Below are 21434 nucleotides of genomic sequence, written 5' to 3'. Positions count from 1 at the left end.
CGGCTGGAAGTCTATAAATGAAGTACAAATAGTGTAAAAAAATATGTAAAAATCAAATAAGAAAAGTGGTTTTTTTAAACACAAGTGAATATTTTTATTTCATTCTTGGTATCTTCTGTAGTAAACATCATAATAATTGCATTTTCATCTTGTGGAAAAACCTGGCAATAGCACATTCACCATTTATATTACAATATACAGGCCTTTACCCTGTCTTGTAATTTATAAGGCTTAAAAGGTTTAAACTTATATCTGAATTACAGAAACACCCAGGAGAAAGAAAAGAAATAAGTAAGGTTTAAACCAAGTGCTGCCTCTCAGCTCTTACTCCTCTATGAAGGAGTTAAGCAACAAATACACCTTTCTGTACCCATTAGATAGAGGAGAAATGACTCTTACTAGTCTACCTAAAGGGCATCTCTCTGTGCTTATATTGTACAGATTCTGCTTTTTAAGCTTCAGAGCATCTCCAGATCTAGCTGCAGCACCTGCCACTATAGTACCATAAAATGGAAAACAGTGTCAGAAAGAGCAGCACACGCTACTGAAGATTTAAGTGGCTCACGTAATAGGGAGATTAAGGAACAAAGTACTTTTTCTACTCCCCAAGTAATCAAAGTTGTTATATTTAACTGTTGCAGATGAATTTATTTTACAAAGAACCATCTTACAAGCACTTGCTCATTTCAGCTGAAGCCTTGAGGGGGCAAGAACCTGTGATTGGTTTTGTAATGACTTATTTACAGCCTATTTCGTAAAGACATTTTTCAAACAGCCTCTTGGCAACCAAGAAAGCTGCAAATCATAGAATTAGAAAGGAGATAACGCTTTATAAGGAAGCTAGGCAACAGTAACAGACAATCCAAAGAACGTGTGGGTATATATGTATATTTAACTAGACTGTAGCTACTTTAGCCTAAGCTTCACCAACAGATTTGCACTGTCCAGAGAACTGCAAATTTGTTCTTCAGATACAGACATCAAATTATATCCCTAAAATATGTATAACCAATTATTTAAAACAAAATAAGCCTAGGAATTAACAATAACATCGAAAGCACAAAGTCCAGAGATAGAAGTACTTGAACATTTAGTAAGAAAATTAAAGTAGCACAGCTTCTTGAATTTAATCCTCACAAACAGAAAACTGTGCTCTCACTAGTGCCCAAGATATAACTAGCAAGAGCAATCAAAAAATATTTCAGAAGCTACTTTATGTGACTTTATATATAAAGGACATATTGTGGGAGAAAATGATGCTGCTGAGAGTTTTCTTCCCTTCCAGGTAATGGAAACCCCCACCAGTGGTCCCTTAACATGATCAAGGTGTTGACCAACTGCATTATCTGTAGAAGCAATAGTTTAAGAGGACAGTCCACATCTTGAGTATAGTTTACCATTACAAACATGTAATAGTACTTGTCACTTTTGTTAAGGTATTATTCACTAATGAAGCTCGTTTCAGTTGTGAACCTTTGAGGTCATGTGAACAGATACATTTACAATATGAAGCATGCATAATAAGCAGCCACTTGTTTCTGTTCCAGATTATTGGTCACACTACCTGTCATTAGAAAGGGATTTCATGATTAAAATCAGTGGAAGAATTCACCTGGAGATCACCACATGCTACAACACAAATTGAAGTCACTCTCTGATTACAGCCAAATACAAGCGCGATGGCATTATATTCAACAACACTATAACAAAGTAATGGCATACACTTCCTGTTTCTCAATAAAGAAAAGTGAAAGAATATACTATTCATTAAAACATAATCCAGCCTACACTTTCTCCAAAAGCTAGGTATCAATACCTGATATAAACAGCACTTCTGCAGGATATGTCTTTTCAGAATGATTTCCATAAGAATGAGCAAGACTCCTCTCTTTGGATAGATCCAAAAAATCTCAGTTCAGGTTTATAGACAAAGATGTAAGTAGATGGAAGACGTAAAACTTTGCCTTCAGTTTTGCAACGAAACCTACCTAAAGGTTCGTCAATCCTGGATAACTTCTTAAGTGAGGGTCACTTAAAACAAACAACTGTGGCAGATACGCTGAAGTTATCCCTGTTGTTATTTTACAGTCTCACAAAAGACCTCCACATATTAAGGCTTTGGCTCTTGTTTTATTAGAATAATTAAGACAAAACAGAAGGTGCACCGACTCCTCCCTGCTCTCAGAAGCTCCAATAAAACTAAACCTCAGATGACCGATAGCTGTACTGACGCTATGATACTATCTGACCGCCTCCCCAGTGCTTGTAAACTAATATTGCATTTTACAGACCAAGTAACCAATATGCTAAGAAGTTAATTAACCTGAAAACAGTCTTGAAAACAACTCATGGCAGAATCAAAGAAAAGCGTGGCTTCCCAAGATGGAATGTTTTAATTCAGAAACACACAAGATGCTCTGAAATACTGTTGAGCCAAGGTAAGATGATACCTAGAACTACCTCAGGATTTTTTTGGCGTTACGGGGGATGAACTATATTGGTGTAAGTGAGGTATGAACCTGCAGCACTTCAGGTCCTCCACAGTAACTGAGTTACTCCATTATTATACAGGAACACTGGAGAAGCTTGTCCCTCAATGAAGGTTTAAGCTACTTCCTAATTACAGTGGGGTACTTGGGGCAAGATTTGTGATCCCAGTAATTCCAGGAATCTCAAGTTCAAAATCACTAGTTCATAACTCAAGGTTCACTTGAAGAAATTAAGAGTTAACTATCCTAAAAATCCTTTTCTATCCTTCAGCATTCCTTTAAAATAGATTTATTTTGCTTGGCAGACAACTGAAACTTTTGCATGTTAGCACACAAGATTTTTTCCTCCCTTTCCAGTAATTTAATAGAACTTAAAACCAAGATATTTTAACAAATTATACATAAGTATGGCTTAGGCAGATGTGTTCAAAGTTGTAATTATTCAGGGATGCACTTAAAGGGTACTCCCATTAAAAGCAACTCCAACAGCTTCCACAACTAAGGCATTAGTCAGCTGCTGCTCTCCAGTCTTCAGCTGAAGCAGAACTGATTGCTTGATGAAGCTGCACAGTAGAATGAATGTATTCTGGATTTCTTTATCCCATTGTACAAACTGTGATCTTTAGTACTTAATTCCAGTATGCAATACTTATTTTGCAGAACAACTTTAACATTTCCACAGAATTTAAATCTTTACACAACCATGAGTAAGATATATCTGAGCTTTCCAGTACCTAAAGGGGCCGACAAGAAAGCTGGAAAAGGATGCTTTACAAGGGCAGGTATGGACAGGACAAGGGGGAATGGCTTTAACCTGTCAGAAGGGAGACTTAGATTAGATATTAGGAAGAAATTCTTCTCTGAGGGTGCTGAGGCGCTGGCACAGGGTGCCCAGAGAAGCTGTGGCTGCCCCATCCCTGGCAGTGTTCAAAGCCAGGTTGGACACAGGGGCTTGGAGCAACCTGCTCTAGTGGAAGGTGTCCCAGATGAGTTTTAAAGCCCCTTAAAGTCCCTTCCAACACAAACCATTCTAGGATTCTATGACATACAGTAGTAAAGATGAAACTGTCCCAAGTGCACAGCCAGTACAAACCCGAACAGCCCAGGCTCACCTGGCAGTTCTGCCCTTTAGGAATATCATCAGCTCACACACATTCAAATCTATAGTTTAATAAATTACCTTTCTCTCGACCAAACTGCATAAGGTCCGTCTGACCGCACCTTGAACATAGTTCCTGTATCCCAACCTTTACTGCCAAATCCAGCCTGTGCAAAGCACTTGATTAAAAGCCACATGCCAATAGCTAATAGGAAGGGAACCACTATGGCTGGCATCAAAATGCAGCTGTAGTTTTGTTGCTGTTCTGGGTTGAGGTTTTAGGGGAGGCTGGCTGGGTTTGTTCTGGGCTTATTTTGGGGGGGGGTGTCATTCTTTGGAGTTTTGGATTTGTTGTTTTATTATTTATCTGCTGCCTATTTTATTATTAGAGGGACTGATCCCTCTTCATTACTTTGACTGAGATACAATTTGTACATGTTAACTTCAACAGCCTTTTACATGAAAGGCAAACTTTCCTCCGGCTTAACCCTCACATTTGCAGTAACAAACTGCTCACGATTACGCATTTTTCTTTTCCTCTAAGTACAACTAAAAAAGGATTTTTAGCACCTGAAGTTCTTCAAAAGTTTGGAATGAATTAAAATGTGGATTAGAAGAAAAAAAAAAGACCTAAACATTGTATTTATTACTAAGCATTTGCCAGTAGGCATTTCATAGAGCCACAGATTATGTTTAAAATATTCATTGCATGGGCCAAAAGCTTTATTAAGTATTTAAAGAAAATGCTACAAAATAAAAATTCCAAAGTTTTCATCACATGGAAAATACCCAGTGTTGTTACAAGAATAAATATGAAAAGCAAAGCTATAAATGCAGACATATATACTTTGGGATTTCTATAATTGGAAAATAAGGTGATATTTTTCTGTTTGCAATTTTTTGTTAAGGCTTATTGAAATGGGAACATTATTCCTAGGTTTTTACCAAGGAACCAGATTAAACATGACAGTCATTACTTCAGACTGTATTTTCCAATGAGAAAATGCCTTTACTCCAAAGGTGCTGCAACTTAATCAATATGAAACAAGATAAAACAAGAGATGCAACTTCGGCTTTTTAAAATAGCCTAGTTCTTGGGTGAAAAGTTTAGTTCAGTGATAAAATTGCGTGTAGATAATCATAGAGTCACAGAATAGTTAGGGTTGGAAAGGACCTTAAGATCATCCAGTTCCAACCCCCTGCCATGGGCAGAGACATCTCACACTAAACCACGTCACCCAAGGTTCTGGCCAAGCCGGTCTTGAACACTGCCAGGGATGGAGCATTCACAGCTTCCTTGGGCAAGTGTTATTTAAAGAATTTGAGCATATTCTATTAAACTTAGTAACAATACCTACTGTTTCCAATATGGTTACAATATGATTACTCAGTGCTTAGCTGACAAATTACAACCAGCACTTCAGTATGAGTGATATCACCCTGGTCAGCTTGCCATTCTTGATTACTCCATCAGGTCTGCTGAGCACAGACAATTTAAGAGATGAATAGCTGCACAAGGTGTATCCTACATAGCCCTTGAGACTGTGGGGGGAACTGCTGAGGTCTAAGAATAGACTGACATTAATGTGACAATTCAGTGTTTCAAAGGAAGAGGAATGGTCAGTGCAGCATCCCAGCTGAGTCCCCATATGCTGGGAAAGGACTGGAACATGCTGCACTTAATTTTCACTATCACTTATCTGTGTCTACCAGTATAAGGAAGGAAGATAGGAAGGAAGGAAAGGAAGGAAAACATGTTTTAGGGTTAAAACTGGGAACCTGAAGTGGAGGCAATAACATTAACCTATTTGCCTACATAGAATAAGCCAGAAATTAAACACAATCCTGTAGATACATAAAAATCTTTCATATGTAATTTTAACAAAGAATTCTACAATAAATGCATCCCTTCCCTACATCTAAAAAGGGACCCTTTATGCTACAAAACCCTCTTTCTCCCCTTCCCCAAACATTTAATGTCTCAAGCTGGTAACTCAATGGCTTTATAGCTGTGGAAAAAGAGTAAAATAGCTTTTTGTTGTAGAGAAATTCTAACAGAAGTCACCCCCGTTTAGTCTGGTACAAATACACTGGAATCAATCAGAATTTCCTAGTGCTCTGCTACCTTGCTTCATTTCTAAGGCCCTCAGGAAGCAATCTTCTAACATCATTTTACCTATCCAGACACATAGGCTGATTCTAAAGACAGAGAGCAAGGCATTGCATGTGAGAGAGCAAGTAATTCTGCCTTTTAAACTACTGTATTGTTTTAAAAGAAATTGATGGTTTTCTTTCTCTGTATCATTCTTAGAAGCAAGAAACACCTTTATGAAGGTAAAGGAAGGTTATGCAGTTTTTCCCCGTACTGATTTTGCACACTTGAAGGAAGAAAAGCAAGCAAAGCAGTGTCTAGGGGCTGAGTAACACCCCATGTATTACAGAAGGAAAGAGCCTCAGCAATCAAATGGGACTTTTTGATTAACAACATACGACTTCTGCCATCACAGCAGTCACTCTGCGTCTCAAAGAAAAAAGGAATGGTGATTTCAAATGCTTAAGGGTAGATTCTCTATTAATGCTTTAGTTCAGATTTGAAATGTGCTTTTGAAGCAAATTCACTGATCATCCCCATTTACAGCTCCTTGGTTTGTATGGCAGAGCTGCCTTGGAGCACATTAACTTCATTCCTTTTGGGCAAGATTAAACCAGATGTGCTCAAACTCCTAACTGGCATTCTGTCCACAGGACCAGACATTAGCAAGCGTGAAATAAAACTCTCCCAAACACATGTAAAGGTGAATACTGGGTCCTCAACAACACACAGGTGTTTTGTCCTGTGTTCCCTTTACACCACACCAGTTATTAACGTAGATATAACCTAAACCATGCAAGGAAACCTTCAGCTCTTCCTACAGGACAAATACCTTCCAAGATACAAACCCATGGTCACCAAACTTCAGCTGCACCAAAGCTATAATAATGCTCTATGCATTTTTGTCAAGACCAAGACACAGGGATACACTGACTTTGGATCCAACACAGTACAGCTATTAAAGAACAAGTTCATTTATGAAGCTAACTGCTATTTCTTCATGAACCATAAGCATTGGATCAATAAGGTAGAAAGAAGCACAAAGAACAACTTCTTGAATGTAAATCCAGAAGAGCAGCACACAGAAAGGGTAAGGGCAATGCCTTCTTTAGGCAGCTGAAAAAGAATGAGTGTTTTCTGCCTTGGCATGGGATTTTCTCTGCAGTTTGTGCATCAGGGCAGTAACAGGTTGCTTCTCACACACAGATTTGAGATAGATGTCAAAATAGAGGGGAGGAAAAAGAAGCAGCAGCTCAAGCAGGGAAAAAGTCAATCCAATCCATTCTTTTCTTGTCTATCTCTGCCAAAGGGTGAGGCATAGCAAGTGAATAAAAAAAACCCAACACATCAAAAGAAACCCTGTGTTCCTTATTGTAGCTGCACAATCAGGCCGTGAACCTGGCATCAATCACAGCCTTTTGCACTGCTGCTCTTCTGGGGTAGTCACGAGAGCTAGATCAGGAATTTATTGACAGTAGGCACTATGTCACAGCAGTACAGAGCCAAAGTGATGAGGGTCGCTTGCTCCACTGACATCAACTGGTTTCTGGAGGTCAACACAGCAAAACACATCACCTAAATATGTAGCTCTCCTGCTTACCCACTGCACAAGCAACAGGAAACATGCTGCCTGGTACATTTATCAACTCCAACAGCTAGGACTAGATTCATTCTCTATAATTTTGTATTAGATTTGTACCTGCTGCAAGCAACAAGGACAGCTGGACAATTTCATCCTCAGGAAGCCGTTAGCAGCCTTTTCCAGCTTCCAAGTTAACTTTTCTGGTCCTTTTCAGAAAGCACTGACACAGTGGAAATTCCTCTCCTGACATCTGTCTTACATAAGAATCTTCAGAGAAAAGTTTTTCCTAGTAAGCTATTAGAAACTGCTTATGTAAGGAAACAGACTGCGAGTCCTCCTTCTCCTCCAGGGTTTTTACAATGAAATTTTTCTTGGAAAACCATGAGAATTGGTATTTTTGGTGAATGTAACACAAGGGATTCTACATGGCTCAATGTCCGGCTGGAGACCAGTAACGAGTGGTGTCCCTCAGGGATTGGTGTTGGGACCGGTCTTGTTCAACATCTTCGTCGCTGACATGGACAGTGGGATTGAGTGTGCCCTCAGCAAGTTTGCCGATGACACCAAGCTGTGTGGTTCGGTTGATACCCTGGAGGGAAGGAATGCCATCCAGAGGGACCTTGACACGCTTGTGAGGTGGGCTGATGCCAACCTCATGAAGTTTAACCATGCCAAGTGCAAGGTCCTACACCTGGGTCGGAGCAATCCCAGGCACAGCTACAGGTTGGGCAGAGAAGAGATTCAGAGCAGCCCAAGGAGAAGGACTTGGGGGTGTTGGCTGATGAGAAAATGAACATGAGCCAGCTTCAGTGTGCGCTCGCAGCCCAGAAAGCAACCGTATCCTGGGCTGCATTAAAAGGAGCGTGACCAGCAGGTCAAAGGAGGTGATCCTGCCCCTCTACTCTGCTCTTGTGAGACCTCACCTGGAGTACTGTGTGCAGTTCTGGCGTCCTCAACATAAAAAGGACATGGAACTGTTGGAACAAGTCCAGAGGAGGCCACGAGGATGATCAGGGGACTGGAGCACCTCCTGTATGAAGACAGGCTGAGGAAGTTGGGGCTGTTCAGCCTGGAGAAGAGAAGGCTGTGTGGAGACCTCAGAGCAGACTTCCAGTATCTGAAGGGGGCCTATAGGGATGCTGGGGAGGGACTCTTCATTAGGGACTGTAGTGATAGGACAAGGGGTAATGGGTTAAAACTTAAACAGGGGAAGTTTAGGTTGGATATAAGGAAGAAATTCTTTACTGTGAGTGTGGTGAGGCATTGGAATGGGTTGCCCAGGGAGGTTGTGAATGCTCCATCCCTGGTGGTGTTCAAGACCAGGTTGGCCAGAGCCTTGGGTGGCATGGTTTAGTGTGAGGTGTCCCTGCCCATGGCAGGGGGGCTGGAACTGGATGATCTTAAGGTCCTTTCCAACCCTAACTATTCTATGAATGTAAAGAATACATTTTTACGCTGGGTTTTAGCTCTGAACTCACACAAGCACTGACACAGAAAACTACACTCAATAGCTGCCTACAGTCTATTAAGAATCTACAGACAGATAACCAACTGCTCCATATGCTCGGGTTTCAGTAGGTGATTCTGTACTTATCTTGATACACATCATAAACAAAAATCTGAGACATTCAGAAGCTGAAAGCTAATGCTTTAATCCTCAGTGATCATTCTGCCTACACTTCATATTTTCAAGCCCATACTCCAGTTTTGTATTAGTAAGTTTCAGGGAATTTCCTCATTCACAGGCCATGTTCTCACCATGGATCCTGATAACAATGTTCAGACTCATGAAGTCTTGGTCCCTCTTTATTGCACAGTGTTTTCACCATGGCCCAAAAGATTTCCTTTCCTCTGGGGAAAAGGGACCTGTTTTATGATCTCTTCCTGACACAGCAGATCAAAGATGGGAACACAGGAAACTCAGGTCTAGCCTACCAGAAAAGACAGTGGCTGCATAAGAAGAAAAAACCCCAGGTATCTCTGAATTTTCCTGCTTATAAATCATCTCATGCAGGACTCCAGCAGGAACAAAGATAACATTCTCCACCACCCCTTCCCTAGTGACAAGTGGGTATTATCTGTACCTTCCCCCCATCCCATTTCTGAACCTTCTTGTAAATAAGATGCTGTATCTTTCCTTCTTACATTCAGTTAAGTAATTCTGCACACAGCAACTTCTCCCAAGCCATGTAATACCGCAGCCTTATCTGCAAGAGCCAGCTTTGGCTTTGTAAGGAAAATAACCAGGTTATATTCACTTAGTTCAAATGTATCCACTTTAATTTGAAGAGCACTGACTCAATAAGTATGTGTGAATGTAAAAGTGTTTCACAAACACAACTGTGTATATGGATCTGTGTATTATTTCTTTTTATGTATTAACTGCTTATAAGCAGTCTAGATAAAAGAGCATTGTGGTGGTTTTATTAATAAACATTTCCTCTATCAAATAAATGGAACCAAATCGGTGTTTATGCAGGCAAAATTTGTTCAAGTAAAGCTCACTTAAGCGCTATTTCTTCTGTAGGTAATGAATTCGCACCTCAATCACTCTATTTCTGCAACTAAGTGCTCAGATAAGTGCTCCCACCACAGAGACCATTTTACCAGGAGTTCATTTTGCATCTTCCTGCCTTCAACCACACAGCACGGGGACTTGGGCCGTCTCAACGAGTGGGAGCTTGAGCAAGATCAAACACTAAGGAAGAGATCTGTGCTGCACTGCTACTCCGACTTAATTTATCCCCATCTTTTGAAGTAGAGCAGGAACATTTTCTCTGAGCAAAAGAACCTGGAATGTACTTACTGTCCTTCCTGAACACAACTTCAAATACAAATGCCAGCTTGCAGGCTCTGACAGAAAGACAAGATACTACAAACAAACCTCCCTTTGTATAAAAAACATAGCAACAAATTTCAAGAGTAAAAGCAGATGCTATTCTTGTTCTCTGAGTCTAGCCCACAAACAGATTAAACCTATTTTGTTGCTTGCTTTTCAAAATAGAGGCAAGGCATGCTGCTTCTCACTCAAGTGGCAGCTGCGCCATCTATGAAACAGCCCCTGGATTCCATTTCTCTATATAGATCACAATTTCAATGACTTTCATTTCCTAAGCATACCCACTCTAAACCTTATTTCCCCCCCTCCCCATAATACAAAAATCTCTTTTCTGTTGAACTAAGTCTACATAGAATGTCAGGAAACAGCCCCACACACTGACAATGTGGCAGTAATTAACAAACACTGACTTACATGCTATTTTCACACAGGCCTTACACTTCCAAAGATTAAGGTAATATCCTTTTCTATTATGGCCTGAATTACAGCAAGCTAGAAAGAACAGCCAAGAATGGCAGAAAACAATACAAGTTTTTCAGCACCTTTATAGGACAATAATAATAGAAAGGGACCATGTGCTACGTGTCCTTAATAATTTCCCAGGGAACTGATAGCAAGCTTAGAATTTTCTTTATGCATACTTTAACTCAATTTAAAAACCCCATTATCCAAGACTTAAGCAAGTCAGGTCACGGTCAGGAGTTTATACACACCCATATATATCACCTTACTTACTCCTAAGATAAAAACCTAAATAACTCAGTTTTAATAAGCTGATGGTAAGACTGAAATGAAACCCAAGTAAATTGCTCATTAAATAACAGACTCCATACACAGCAACCCCACTGATGAGAGCTCACTTTAATTTTCCAATTATTTTACTTCTGCAATTACAACAGAGCTGGAGAGAAGTATTTCAGATTTCATGCATACACAACCACAGGTATTTCCTTTCAATAGTTCCACCTATAATTACTATTTGATTCTCATACTTAGGTTCTAAAGATGTGACCAGCATGACCTTTCCTTTGTCACTGAAAAAACCCAAATCACATTAATGTTTTTATTGCCTGAAAAACGCATATACTTAGAATTAAATGTACTTAATTTTAAGGCAGTATCAGCTGAGTTTTCCATGATCTTGTTGCAGCAATAATATTCCCAGATTTCACCATACTCTTTGTCACACAATAAAACATCAGGCCCATGGGTGGGCATTCCTCATTGCCCTGCTACTTCCAAAGTAACCTGATCTGCTACATGGCTAACAGCTCTTCTTAGAGCTATTTTTCCAAATAAGAGCAACAAGATAGCATCAGAGTTGATCATCTTGCATCATTCTAGGTTACCAGGCTCCTTGACCGGAGGGTAGGTACCTTGTTCACCCACCCTTCTCCAAGAAGGCCAAAACACAGTGACCCTAAGAAGCTTAACAAAGCTCCTCTCCCCCAGCTCTTTACTGGAGAGAGAAGGGCACTGATACCCAAGTAAAGACAAAAGAAGGAATATACTTCACTAATCTCCCACCCTTTGGTCTCCATTTGGCATACAGATAAGTGCTTCAGAGCAAAGAGGAGGGGACCAGCTAGATGAAAACAGAAACACTGCAGCAGGGGTGGGTTACAAAGGGGAGTACAGTAGGCTAGGTACTGAACTCAGCCCAGGACACAGGAACTATCCAGCTGCAGAAAGCATCTACAATTGCAATTCTCTCAGCCCTGTTGGTCAACTGCTCACCACTTTCTGAACTCCATGCATGATTATCTCCACCTTTGCTAACTGCCTTTTCAAGGGACTAACCAGGCCACTACCTAGTCACCTAAGCTCACACAACCACACACTGATGGTAGAGCAGGTTGTAGGCAAACTCAGCGGTTCACCACAGGGGTTACCTGTGGTGAACCTGTTACCTGTGGTTACCTGTTAACGGGAAGTTTTATCACTTGAAACATATTCTATTTGCATTAACCCATCAGCTTCACAGAGAAAGTGCTGCCAGCAGTATGCACTTCACTAACTGGCAGGGAGTACTCAAGTACATCATGACAGTAACGCCAGTGGTGTCATAATTCTCTGACCACATCACATTCTTAATGATACCTGTCAATATTTTGATGCTGAAATTAAAGAGGAACAGCATAAGCAACAGCACAATAAAACATTTGTTGTCATCATCAGAAATCCTAAGGGAAAATGCAGATTTGCTCCCCCCAGATACCCAACAAAACCCTGACTTCATACAAGGTCATATTCTCTGAAAAAGCAGGCCACATTTTTTCACATGGATGACTTAAAAGGGAATTTGTATTTAAGTTCACTAACCATTCGCCATTTTCCCCCAATTTGCTGTAGATTTCTGCAATATCTGAAAGCACTGTGGTTTTCCAAACTCCCACTGTAAGAAAAATTCAATAGGTTTACTTACGCATTAGGTTGTAAATGTGCTTTTCTGCAACATGTTCCGTAAACAGCTTTATAAGGTCATCTTTTAAGTCTCTGTTAAGCTTGGTTTCTATGTAAAATTTATTCTGGAAAATAAGACAGAAGTTTCCAAGTTTGTTTTTCATAACAGCAAATAAAATACACTTACTTATCCAGAAATAAAAATAGAATTTAAAGCTGTAGAATATTTGACCTGTAAAGCACTTCCTCAGTGACTGTATTCATACTAAATAGATCATTCCTATACAATAAAAACACCCCCAGGTATTTAAAATTAAGAATGCAAGTGGTACTACTGGTAACAAACCTACTTATAGACAGGGATGCCTCTGTGTGTCGTTCCCCCCCCCCCCATCTACACATGTATCTCCATACTGATCCAGACTGGCGAGTTTGTAGGAAAAAACACTTCATTTTAGAACTTCAGAAATGCTCTAACTCCAAAATAGGGTTGGACATAATGTTTGCAACAAAACAAAGCATTTTTACCAGTGTCTAAAGGCAACTAAGCCATTAAAATAGGTACGTTACAATAACAAATCATCAGTACAACTATCCACTTCTGTCTGGTTCATTGCTAATCCCAGAGGATAGCTGGTTAGAATTACTAAACTGTGGTATAAGTGATATATATAAATCTGTATAAAACTGAACTACATTGGAATGTTTAGGATTCAATTACCTCAACCCACTCAGCATTAATAATAAATTCACCTTTCAACCTTCGAAGGAAATTCTATTCTGGAGTTCCTTGAGGACCTCTACACCTAATGTACTATTTAGTGTTATTCCTCGGTTCCCAGCCTGCAATTAATAGTAAGATTTCTTGTCTGTTATTTTATTCATAGGTGGGTTTGAAATGCTGGGAAAAATAATTGTTTCAAGATAAATCTCCTATTGTCACAACATTAACATGGAAGTAGTACAACTGAATTCATCTGGACACCATGGGTAAAAGAGTTCAATAGATACTGTAATGGAAAATCAACTTAATAAAAAATAATGTACTGAAGCACTTAACAGATTTACTAGAGGAAGGGATCTCTTAAGGGAGAAAGGTTTTTCCACGCTTTAAATCAAGTTGTTCTCCTGTTCACGAACGCATTTAGCACAACTGGAACAAGCCCTTGGAACACTATTAGGGCAATCTTGAAATTTCTTTTTGTGAAACCCATTTTCTTGGCCATTACAAAACTGTACACATAACATAACAAACTGACCATGCAGAAACCACTTACATTTTCAAGGCAAGTATTCAGCAGCATTTACCTTTAATGAAAACTGAACCTACTGGAACAAAAGCAATGTGAGGGCTGAATACCTGCCCCTACTGAAGTTTAGGTTTGTTGCAGTAATGGGTAACAATCTTCTTAAGATTTTTTTAAAGATATAGTAGCTTCCTACTGACAGTTCCCTCCCTACCAGCAGAGGGGTATTACTCAAAGGCTATTACTCAGTGGTTTTCCCCTCACCTTGACCTGTTCTTTGAGCAGAGGTTGAGAGAAAGACTGTAGTATTTTTGGTCAATGGTGAATTGCCATTGCAAGAGAAATTCACAGCAACTGAAGATACACATCATAGAAACATAGAATAGTTAGGGTTGGAAAGCACCTTAAGATCATCCAGCTCCAACCCTATGCCACAGGCAGGGATGCCTCACACTAGACAATGTCGGCCACGGCTCTGTCCAACCTTGCCTTCATCTCAGAGGCATTAAGCTACACACCATGCTACAGTCTTTCATCAGACCTAGCTTCCTAAACCGTTTCCACCTTGAGCTTCCTGACCACATGCTGCCATGTACCTACCGGTGCCACACACAGGAGTGACCAGAGCATCTCAGCACAGGTCTACTGACATGAACCAAACCTGACAATGCCAAACTACTGATTTTCATGAGGAGTTAGCTGAAGGAAATAGCTCACTCTGGTCCATTCCCAGACTAAAGACTTTTTTACATGAAAAGTAGCTGGCAACAAGTGCAGACTGAGATGCTTCCTTTTGTTCAATTGAAAAGCCTATGCCTTAAGTTTCATAACTAGAAAAGCAACACAAGTCCCCAGCAGCTTCAAGCAGAAGAGTTACAACAGAGTACTTAACATGGAACAACTGTAAAATATTCTTCACGTTTGCTCACTTGGCAGCACCTTTCCAAAAAGATGTTACACTTGAATGAACAAAAAAATCATCTAACCTAAGTACTTCGTGTCCAATCCACGGGGCTGAAAGGAGATAGCAGAAGAGTTGTCAGCTTTCCTGTTCTCGTTAGTGGAGATGTCACTACATAGGCTGTACCAGTATTTCTTTAAGTGTGTTAAGTCACCTACAGGTCTAACTGACAGGAGAAGGTAAGCAGGTATCAGTAACTGAGAAAGTCAGAGATGATATAAGCCCTTCTTCCACAAAACACCGTATCATGTAAGGCAGATGTTAACAAACGCAGTTGTATTAAGAGATCAATAAATACTTGGAAGAGAAAAAAATATAAGAACACTTAACTCATCCACATATATATACATACACACACTCACATATATTTGTGTATACAGACACACATGAAATGCCCTCTAGATAATAAGCAACAAAGCAATACCACCCAGCAAGAATAGTAGTATTTTAAAGGCAATGAAAACATTCTTAACTACTCTAAAACCACAGTGCTCACAAACATTAGGCTCATTTAAAACCACAAGATCACAGGTTTTCAGCTACATCTCCAAGTATAATTAACAACTGAGAACCTATTAGGAAAAAAAGTATATCATCTAAATGCTGATTTTAATTTTTCCTGAAGTGGAAATATGATTTTTATTCATTCATGTGTGCAGCATGCTGTGATATGCACAATATGTGAGCAGGCAGAATAACCTCATTTGGATTTACAAAGCAAACACTTATCCACTAGGAATCATTCTTAGGAATAAAACCCCATGTGCTGAACTGCTTCTAGTTTAATTTGCTTTATTTGCAGTTATACCCTGGAGCTTCTGAAGGACCCAAAGAATTTTGAAGGGACGAAAGTGCTCTGGGTCTCCATGCTTTCTTAAGAAGTCCACTGTGTTCAGCCTGGAGAAGAGAAGGCTGCGTGGAGACCTCAGAGCAGCCTTCCAGTATCTGAAGGGAGGCTATAGGGATGCTGGGGAGGGACTCTTCATTAGGGACTCTAGTGATAGGACAAGGGGCAATGGGCTCAAACTTAAAAAGGGGAAGTCTAGATTGGATATAAGGAAGTTCTTTCCTGTTAGGGTGGTGAGGCGCTGGAACGGGTTGCCCAGGGAGATTGTGAATGCTTCATCCCTGGCAGCGTTTAAGGCCAGGTTGGATGAAGCCTTGGGTAGCATGGTTTAGTGTGATGTGTGCCTGCCCATGGCACGAGGGTTGGAACTGGATGATCTTAAGGTCCTTTCCAAACCTAACTATTCTATGATGCTGGTGTCCTCAACATAAGACCGGAAAAATCCATCACCACATGAAAACATAAACCCACTAGTGTGACTAGCAAAAGAAGGAAACAGAAAACTCCCTCAACTACAAAGTCAGCCCTCTCAACCATCACTCACGATTTGAAACACACCTTGGTCACCATATACAACAAGGTTAACAAAACACCCTTCCTGTATTCCCACCATTCACACACATGAATATGGTTTGGTACCCATCAGGAAGAAGAACAGTGCAGGCATTGACATCAAAACACAGAAATAAGCCAAAGGAAAAATTCCGTGCCTTTTTTGGCCACCAAGGGACAAAACCATGTTTCAGTTGTACAAAAAAAAAACCAAAACTTTAGCTTTTCCTCAGCTTCATTCATTTTAAATATTTAAATGCATATTAAAGTTTTCCTAAGCAGCAGCATAATGATCCTTTCAGAATTAAGTTTACCAGTGCAACTCAACAGCCTTGGAAACTCCTGATTACAGCAATCACACATCAGTACTGATAAAGAGGCAGAGCTCAACAACTTAGTCCTCTTCACTCAAGAAGACAATGAAAATAACTATTAAATAACTGCAAAGCTGCAATTTGTACTGTAGGATAATCAGACTTTTTGTTTTTTAATTATATTTTCTTGTCTGAATAAAGGAAACTGCTGAAAGAAAACCTGATTAGACCCTAAAATATAAAATTGCAAGAGTAGCTGTACATAAAAGTACTTCCAAACACATACAGAAAAAACCTGAACACTTTTCATCCTGACTTCCCCAAGTATATTTTCCATATCATGCACAGCACTGATTAACAAATTATTTTAGAGAACAAGTATGACACTTAATTTGACATCAGCCTTCAAAATCAGCTATATATCTGAGGCAGCTCAGTATTGTATTTGGCAGCAAAAGGGACTAATATGCAAGTCACCAACTTTACTTCAAAGGGGCTTTTAAGAAAGATGGGGACAGGCATTCCAGCAGTGCCTGTTGTGACAGGCCATGGGGTAATGGTTTTAAACTGAAAAAGGGTAGTTTTAAACTAGGTAAGGAAGAAATTCTTTACAATGAGACACTGGCACAGCTGCCCAGAGAAGCAGCAGATGCCCCATCCCTGAAAACATCCAAGGCCAGCTTGGACAGGACTCTGAGCAGCCTAATCATTGAAGACGTGTCTCCTCATTGCAGGGGAAGTTGGACTAGATGACCCTTACAGGTCCTTTCCCACCCAAACCATTTATGATAACTCTCAGGCCTAACTTGAATTAAGTCAGGCCAGGATGGACGGGGCTTGGAGCAACCTGCTCTAGTGGAAGGTATCCCTGCTTATGGCAGGGAGCTGGAACTGGATGAGCTTTAAGGTCTCTTCCAACCCAAACCATTCATTAATTGTATGAAATGGAAAAGTGTTTGCAGAAACAGAATTTTACTGCCTGAATAAATCACTAGTCATGCTTTAAAGAAACTTCTCCTTTAGGTCAAGAGAGTACTTTCTCTCTTCTTCATTCTGAAATAAAATATAAAACCCCTATTCATTTTACAGGTCTGTTTATTACTCACTAACCATTCTTACAATGTTTAGATATCAGTTACTCAAACTCTAAAAATGAAAGGATGAGATACAGAGAGTCCTCATTTGAAGATACAAACACCACATCACAACTGTGCACGAAGAAGGATACAGAAATCTATTCAGCAATTATACCTTGCCTGGCCATATAAATATAGCTTATAATGATAAAGCCTGTCTGATTATGTCTATCATGAACATTGTCTAGATGACTGTTAGGCAGTCTTAATTGTTATAGATTTTGACCTCTGTGATGAAACTGAGTATTCAATAAAAGTACACACCTGAACACCTTATCTCCATTTGTAAATGGATATTAAATTATGAGACCTCTTGAACACCTGCCTGCAATAAACAAGTGAAGCACGCATGGGTGAATAAATGGCTAGCATATAAGAATATCTGAATGCACTAGGGGGAAACAGTCTCTTCCTAGTTTTTCTCCAGCATTTCTCCAGGAGCAAGGAGAAAAATACAAAATCAGCACTAGGAACACAGCTCTTAGCTTACAAGTGAAGCTGTGGCAACTGGATTTCATTCTGTATTAATGAGAGAGAAGAGCAATTAGAATCATCCATTTCAAGACACCCAAATTCCCCTTTTACTGCACTATGCTGAAAGGCTGTAGCAAGTTACCCGGTTTCAGGCACTTTCTCTGAAACAGGATATCCTTCTAACAGATAATGTTTCCCAAACTCTGGGAAGCTGCCAATGAGAATAATTTTGAAGAGTTTGAGATTTATTTAATCTAAATCAGTTTAAATACCTCCTTTTCTTTTAAAAAAGTTTCTTTCCCAACAAATATTTCCTTTCTTTTTCTTACTTCTAAGTGTTGCCAATGCAAGGATGTTTTCCAGAAGGGCAAAATTCAAGCTCAAGTTATTCACTACATTAAAAAAAGGCAATAAAAGTCTTGGCACTTTGGCAAAAATTATGCAAACCATAAAGTTCTTGAGATGCGTAGAAGACACTGAATTACAAAATCAGCACGACAAACATAGCCAGTGGTTTCTGAACCTCTGTGAGTATGCCTGACAGTGCTATGAACTTAAGTTTGTCTTCCTCCAGTCAACGCTCTAAATTGCTTTATCAAGTGACACACATTTCCAAGAGACATTTCTTTCCATTTTGTCTGAATCTATGCAATTTAAAAGCAAGAAACAATCATCTCTGTAATCCGCCCAAAGTACCAAGCCAACATAGAAACAAGCCACTAAACTATCTCAAATAAATAATGACCTAACTACTTGGGACAGCTTTTTACCCAAACAAAATAAAAACCATTCCCCCCACTCCTAGGAAAGAAATATTAGGGCAGAAACCAACTGCAAAATGCTACCTTTAAAAGCACAGCTCCCCTTTCTTCTCCCCACAGTCGGTACTGTTGTGCAGTCAGCAAAAGCAGGCATGAATCATAAATGCTACTACAAGTTAAAAATCATTACAGCTGCATTTTATTCTTTTCACTTTCAGTCAGTATCTTGTGTATGGACATACTTTATTTGAAAAGAATTTTCTAAAACTTACCATATATATGAAAAGAGGCACAATGCTCTGCAATGCTCCCATATACTGTCCAAGAGCTACGTTAAATCTTTCAATATAGAGATCTGGAGGGCTGGCCTGCAAGAAACCGTAAAAGTCAGGTTGTAATTTGAACAAGAGAAAGATCTGGAACAGCATGGGCTATGCTTTCATAGCAAACTCAAAACACTACAAAGCATTTGATACACTAAGTCCACACAAAGCAAGCCACACATCATTCCAGAGTTTCTGCTAGAACTCCCTCCAGCAAAACAGGTTTCTTCAGTAACTGATTTTTGCCTAGGACTATATGTCAGTGCCCAGCAAAAGGTCCACACTATAGGAAATACAGTATTCCTGTAACAAACTAGCAGTTAGCATATTCAAATAAAAGCACTTATTAAAGACCAGTCCTTTGTTTTGAAAGATCTATCACTCCTAGAACCCATAACCGATATTCAACAAGCACTTCAGTGTGTGTTCCCACCCCCCTGGAGGTTTCTACCCCAAGACAGCAGGGTGGCATAAAGCTACTGCTTTGCATCTGAAGTGGCACATCCTCCAGCTCCAGGGAGACACTGTTCCTCATAGAAAACATGTACATTTTTTGGCTGGGTCACTTAAGTCAAGGCAAGTATTCAGGGAGCTGACCTGGAGGGACCATGAAGCAATGTCTTCAGATAGAGCTCTGCAACTGGCATCCTGCACTCTTGATGAAGCTCACTAACATCTACTGCAGCCCTGCAAAACACAGCATTACCCTGTGGCCCCAAGCAAAACTCTGCTACACAAAACCTGAATGTGCTAACTTTATGATAGTGCTTGTAGAGCCCACAGTGACAGCACTGCTATTTTCTGTGTACAATACCATCTTTCCCAAAGGGAGAGCTAAGGAAGCTAAAAGGATCTGTTTTGCAGCAAACTGAGTTGAAGTGAGAAGTGAACCAGACAAATAGGAAACATGAGCCACTGTTTCTTTTATAAATACTTATTTGGAGGGATGCAGGGTTGCTGTGTTAAGAGCATTCAGGAGCACACTTACATACATAGGGATGGGAGCAGAGACGGGGTAACATGTTCCTCACATTGTGCTCTGCCTCTGGCCCAAATCCTGCTTTCCCTGTTATAGTCTTTTCAGAGGAGTGTGAGCAGCTGCCTACATTTCTACTGTTCATACACATACACACACCTACACACACCCAAGGACAAAGCATTGCTTGCTAATGAGAAATAAAACTTCTCTTCCCTCATACCACTTCCCTCTCTGACAGTGCCAAGCCAAAGGAGGATGGAGAAAGCAGCAGTGACTGGGACCTTGCAATGCAACAAAACAAGCTCAAAGATCTTCTCAAGCCAAAGCATCTGCGGTGTGAGAAACACCCAAGGCTAGCTGCACCTCTACCACCCTACAGGAATTTAAAGCTCTTATCTCCATGAAGCTGATTTTTCATCCTTCACATGGACATTCACCAGGGCCCCAAAAGAACAGGTAATAGTAATGCTGACCTTCTGCTCCGTTAACTATTCTAAACTGATCAAAGGTTTCTGCCCTTTAAACTAGCTTCTTCTGCCTCCCTCCTTAATATGCTTAATAAACCTGTGGGTAATTTTTCACAGCAAACGCTGATACAGTGCAAACATTTCAGAAAGGAAAACAAAACTGGCAAAGGAATAAAGAGTGTTATTCCATATGCAGTTGCTAAAGGTTATATATGGCTATTCATTTTGATCAGAAGTTTTTAATCTTACTGCAGAAGCAGTTCTCAGGCGTGGGCAAACAAATTTTAGTTCAAAATGCCAACAATGTATAAAAGTGGCTATGAACTCCAAGGACTCCCTTTAATATACAGTTACATATATAATTTGTTGCAAATAATATGCAGTGAAATATGAATTTCTAAGCAGTATGTATTCCTGCTTCACCCCTTTTTAACCTCAACTTTAAATATGGTTAAACTCTCTGGTTTGTAAAGACTTGGTATACAGCTTCTAGATCAAAGACAAAGGTAAATTCTGCTTCAAAGAACAGAGACAAAAGGAGACCATAGCCTGACATAGGGCATCACTCTTCTCACTGACATTTTGCACTTTTCATTAACAAAATAGAGAGACAGAAGTTGCCTGGATAATGCACGATTTAATCCCATGAACTGATTCTAGGCAATGACGCAGAGCCAGGCTGCCACTCTTTTTACAGGGGACATTAAGGCCGATATCTTTTTCCTCCACTGAAGACAAAACCTCTGCTAGCTCACCTCACAAAGCCTATGTCACACTGAGAGACACTTTAAGAGGCACAACAACTGCACACTTTGCTGTCTCCTCAAAACAACCTATAACAGAGGCTACCTGGAAGCTCTTGACCACCA

The 21434-nt window shown here is 40.0% G+C and overlaps 1 protein-coding gene across 3 annotated transcripts in view; it reads right to left on the bottom strand.

The window, feature by feature from the left end:
• Positions 1-21434, bottom strand: part of CACUL1 (CDK2 associated cullin domain 1) — a 51556-nt gene that overhangs the window by 10603 nt on the left and 19519 nt on the right. For 2 of the 3 annotated variants that reach the window (XM_057417246.1, XM_057417245.1), the window contains exons 4-5: positions 19069-19164; positions 12527-12629 (exon numbers count right to left, since the gene is read on the bottom strand). In XM_057417246.1, the coding sequence (XP_057273229.1) occupies positions 12527-12629; positions 19069-19164 (199 nt within the window). The remainder of the gene's footprint in view (positions 1-12526; positions 12630-19068; positions 19165-21434) is intronic. The other variant, XM_057417247.1, reaches the window with a different exon arrangement.

This window comes from Pezoporus wallicus, unplaced genomic scaffold, assembly GCF_028554395.1.
Source record: "Pezoporus wallicus isolate ANWC-B61680 ecotype Strahan unplaced genomic scaffold, APGP_CSIRO_Pwel_v1 contig_8188, whole genome shotgun sequence".
NCBI lineage: Eukaryota > Metazoa > Chordata > Aves > Psittaciformes > Psittacidae > Pezoporus > Pezoporus wallicus.
The sequence above is the reverse complement of the archived record's forward strand: the minus strand, read 5'-3'. Positions and strand labels throughout refer to the sequence as shown.